The following is a 4,754-nucleotide window of genomic DNA, read 5'->3' as shown; positions in this document are numbered from 1 at the left end:
CAACATCAAGCCACATGGAGTTCGGCGCGAATGCTACTGCAAGCCAGCCGAAAATGCAGAAAACTTGAGCAAACCACATTGTCTGTTCAAGAGATAAAATCATCATGAGTACATGATCTTCAAACATATGTAAATATCAAACTTAGTTAGGGTGTTTTATTTAAATAGAAAATTTACCCCTTTTCGACCCATGAGATCTGCGACCTTCCCGCTGAATATGGCACCAATCATTCCTCCAAAAGTCATGATAGAACCAAACATGGAGTACTGAAGTAGTAGAAAAACAGAGCAGTTTTAGACCAAAGTTGGCAAGATCAATGAAGGAAGAATCATATAAAAATGGTTGCATCTTACTTGTGCAACAGAGAGGCCTAAATCATTTTCGATCCCTGTCTGAGCAACTGATGAATAACCTGCCTGTAAAATACCAAAGAAAAAAGAACAAAATATTCTTATATCAGATTCAGCATACACATAAATAATTCACATAACTTTTGGATATAAGTATGTCGTTTTGATCATATCCAAGAAAGAGAAAAAGACAAAAAGATTTGAGAATTGATGAAGATGATGATGACTCACGGCACAACCGAAGCAGAAAGAACCACAAACAGAAACGAAAGTGCTGAAGAGCACAACAAGAGTGATACGACACTCGTTGATGTCGTTTTGGTTCTTCCTAAGTAACAAACCAGCTTCCAAGTTTCTTGAATTCTCCGACATCGTTATCTTTTACAAAGAAAAAATAAAACAGAGATAGTTTTGTTAAAAGGTTTTTAATGTTTGGAGTATTTGAGAAGAAGTGTTTTTGTTTGAAATATAGATATGCTTTTTTGCTTTATCTTGGGGGGTGTCCATTAGAGGACTGAGTTAAAAAGGCTCATATATATATATATATATATTCCTTGATTAATGGAGGAGGATGAGGAAAGCCAGAGGTCAGCTTCCCATCTTTTCTTTTGTGTCACGTTTCTCTTGGTTTTTTTTTTGGGGTTTTTAATCGAATTTAAAAAAAAAAACATATATACGTATTTGTTTTTTCAATTGCATATAACAATTCTATCGTAATTGTACTTTATTAATATCTTTATTTTGTTGGCCGACTAAGGCATATGATATTCGTTAAAGTGTATGTGATTCATCAACATCATCTTTGATCAAATTCTTTTTTTTTTTCTGTTTCTTTTTTTTTGATAGGGGTTAGTGGATGCTTAATGGTGCTTAGTTGTTTATTCCACTTTGGTAACTTTGAAGGTAGGTGGTGGTCCCTACACTGAATCAAAACCGTATTCGAGTGAAACTTGTAATTGTCTTCTAGATAGATACAACTTGTGAATCCGTTTTGATTGAGTTAACCGGTCTACTTAACTTGTTTGGGTTTGACTTTCGATACTAATTCTTGTAGTATATGATAAGTTAAAAACCTAATCATGAGAAATGTTATACTCTACTCTTATCTAATTTGTATCAGATAATATAGGATATCTTTATCTATTTTAATACCCGTAGAGCCAACTAGATAAGAGATATATGAAATATTACATACATATCTAAATAATTTTGATTGAACAATATTAGATACTAAAAATTTCGAATAAATGAATGGAGCCAAATATCTATAATTTTTATAAACCGGTCTACTAGATTGCATCTAAAGGTCTCGGTTTGCCTTTTGGTCTGTTGGTTTTGTTGGGTATATAATAAAACAAACCATAATTATTCTTTTTTGGGCTACATCAGTATGTCACTTCTACCGTTATCCAAATTTTATCTAGTAAATCAGGATTAGCTTAGCTGTATATAGTATCCGTGACCGTGAGGTTAGCCGAAGAAATAATTTGTCTTTTTCTTTTCTTCTCTTTTCCTTTTTTCTCATTGACCTTTTTCGTTTAGTCATTTCATTTGATTCCAAATGTTGTTCTAATTAGCTTTCTTTTTTCCGCAAACTTCTATTCAGGTTTGATTTAATAGACACATATATATGATTGATCCTAAATACTTAAATTACACGAATACTTAACACATTAATATCGGCTTAAAATTCATCTTAATATATCTCATTCATGTCGTCTTTAAATATTAAAAAATGTGATCTAAAACAGAAAAAAAACACACACTAGATATTATAATTATACAAATAATGGATCAGGATAAATTATATATCCATAAATATATGAAATATGGATATGTAGAAATGTATTCATATATTTTTTTTTTCAGTTTTAGTATTGTTTAATTTGAAAATATAACATCAAAAGTGTCTGATGTACATTATATTATATATATATATATATATATATATATATATAAAACAGAATCGCAAGTACCACTTATTTTTGAATATCTAACTTTTTTTTATATACTCTGGTACAAAAATGTCAAAACCTTATATTGAAACTTAGATAGTATGAGATACTTGAATATTCTGGATAAGAGTAAAATATAATATTTTCTTACGTGAATAATCAGCTTACACATATACTCATATGTGGCTAATCAATTGATCACAAGTTCATTCTCATGAGTTGTCACACTTGCTATAGTTTCATGCAATAAATAAGCGTTGGTGGATGTTTGATGTTTACACAAAAAAAAAGAAAGCCGTGCACGTTAGCTGTTGCGTTAGAGTAATGACCCAAATCAACTCAACATTTCGTTGTAAGCAAATCCAGCAACTACTACATATTCAATTTAAAAATGTCTTATACGTTCACACTTCATATATTATGACCTTTTTTCAATATCTAATTTGATACCGACAGACTTTTTGGTTCTCATGGTCGAAATCATCAACAACATTTGAATTTTCTCCGGCTAAAAAGGTACTTATTGTCCTATACATCTCAATAAAGGAACATCAAATGCATTTTGGGTGTTAGCAAAATAAAATAATAAACACAATTTACAAATGGCTAAAGAATAGAGAGAGCGATATGTTCATTTAATTTTGTAGCCTTATTACAAATGATCCATGAGGCTCCGGCTAGACAGAACAACAACGTGAAGAAAGCAACGAATATCACCAAAATCAATAAATAAGCAACATTATTATTCGTCACTATAAGATTTCATGTTGCCGCATGTAGTGGTAACAGGTTGAACGCACGTTATAACAATGGTTGGTATATTGGGTGCAGTATTGCATCTGACGCTGAAACTGGCGGTGTTCATCTTTTTTCTTTTGTTTGTTTTTTTAGTTGTTCAAAGATTGGATATGACCATCAGACCCTAGGTTTAGTTGGCGGGAAAGTGCATTCAGCAGCGATTAGCTTATTAATTTTGAGAGGCGCTTACATGTGATGTGGTGGATCCGTTGATCCTCGAACTTCGTGTCTTTGCTTCACATGATCGTAACACTAACGTTTTTAAATGCATGTAACGATTTGGTGATGTCAAAAAAAAGAAACGCATGTAAGACACCTTTTTGAGAGGCGCTTACATGTGGATGTGGTGAATAACATGAAACACTTTTTTGGCCTCTGTATTCTTATGTATAGCTTGACAAAGAATGTGGTTGAAAGATTGATAGAGATGCATGTAATTTTAATAAATATCATCATATCTTAATTATTAAAATCATAGTACATACCAATGCGTTTGAATATATATCAAGTGAATACTTAAATAATGGGTCAATAAACGAAAAACTCTCTTAATCATGACTTTCTTCTATACACTTTCTACAAAAAAAGAAAAAAAAAACATCTTTTAACACTATTGAATAGTTTTATAACTTTGTGAGTAAGGTCATTTTCTTGTTATCTCCCGTCACCGCATCCAGTCCACCTTGCTTGGTTTCCGTATGACTACTAGTGCCCCTCTTCATTATTAAACAAAAAAAAAGAAGGTTAAAAAAATAGATAAAAGTTCACTTTTACCATAGCTTTAAACTTTTGATTAGCATTTTTGAACTTCTTATTAAGCTCCTAATTAAATACAGACTCGAAATTGTAATCAGATTGATAATCAAATCAACACATGCTCAGAGATGTATTAATTGACTTGTATTTTGTTTCTCTTTGGTGTTAAACTAAAAAACAAGAGAAAAAGGTGATGTTGGGACAAAAAAGTTAGTCACATCTTTAATTAATTATCATAAAAGGTTGGGATTCTTTAATGTTTAATCTCCCTTTAAATGACTCATTTAAGATCTGCAAGTTTTTAGTCCGTTAGATCCATGTAACGAATAAAGTTGGCACTCCAATAATAAACTGTGACCAAAAAGAATTATAAATAATACTAAAGAGGTGCCAAGAAAATAAGAAATGTGACCAAAAAGAATAATTCAATTATTAGTTTTGTTATAAATTTCTTTGTTCTTTTCGGAGTGAATTGGACTATTTTTACCTCCTACGAGTTGCCTTCGTTCGTACACTAGTACCAGTGTCTTTCTTTAGATTCGATCTATTTTCATATATATTAAGACATATTTTTGGCAATTGGATTTTTTTTTAGCTGCTGACAATATGACTTTTAAATTAGTGTGGATTTGGAATTGGGAAATCTTAACCAACATTGGATAGAAATTTCATGGTATTTGGAGAATAAACGGTTCTTTAACTCGTTAAAACAACTACTAGAACAAAAACAGTCTGTAAATTTTGAACATTGTTAATCCAAGAATAAAATATAATTTCAAAGGTAGCCTTTAAAAAAAGAAAAGTGGTACTTTAAAAAGAAGAATTGCTAGTTAAATTTAAATAAATAAAAATTCCTGTCATACAAATAAATAACTGTTTTTTTTTTTTTTTTTT

At 30.8% G+C, this 4,754-nt stretch overlaps 1 protein-coding gene and 1 long non-coding RNA gene across 2 annotated transcripts in view; one reads left to right on the top strand and one right to left on the bottom strand.

Annotated features, from left to right (window-relative positions):
• LOC104743188 (sugar transporter ERD6-like 3) overlaps positions 1-882 on the bottom strand; it is a gene marked incomplete in the record, with an annotated part of 3,379 nt that extends 2,497 nt beyond the window's left edge. Inside the window, 4 exon segments of the mRNA XM_019236044.1 lie at positions 1-82; positions 178-267; positions 355-417; positions 583-882. Of these exon segments, the coding sequence (XP_019091589.1) occupies positions 1-82; positions 178-267; positions 355-417; positions 583-723 (376 nt within the window).
• On the top strand, positions 2,692-3,478 carry LOC109128887. The gene is made up of 2 exons (XR_002035168.1): positions 2,692-2,822; positions 3,198-3,478. It is a non-coding gene; the product is annotated as an uncharacterized LOC109128887 (long non-coding RNA).

Source organism: Camelina sativa, chromosome 14 (assembly GCF_000633955.1).
Source record: "Camelina sativa cultivar DH55 chromosome 14, Cs, whole genome shotgun sequence".
Taxonomy (NCBI): Eukaryota; Viridiplantae; Streptophyta; class Magnoliopsida; order Brassicales; family Brassicaceae; genus Camelina; species Camelina sativa.
The sequence above is the reverse complement of the archived record's forward strand: the minus strand, read 5'-3'. Positions and strand labels throughout refer to the sequence as shown.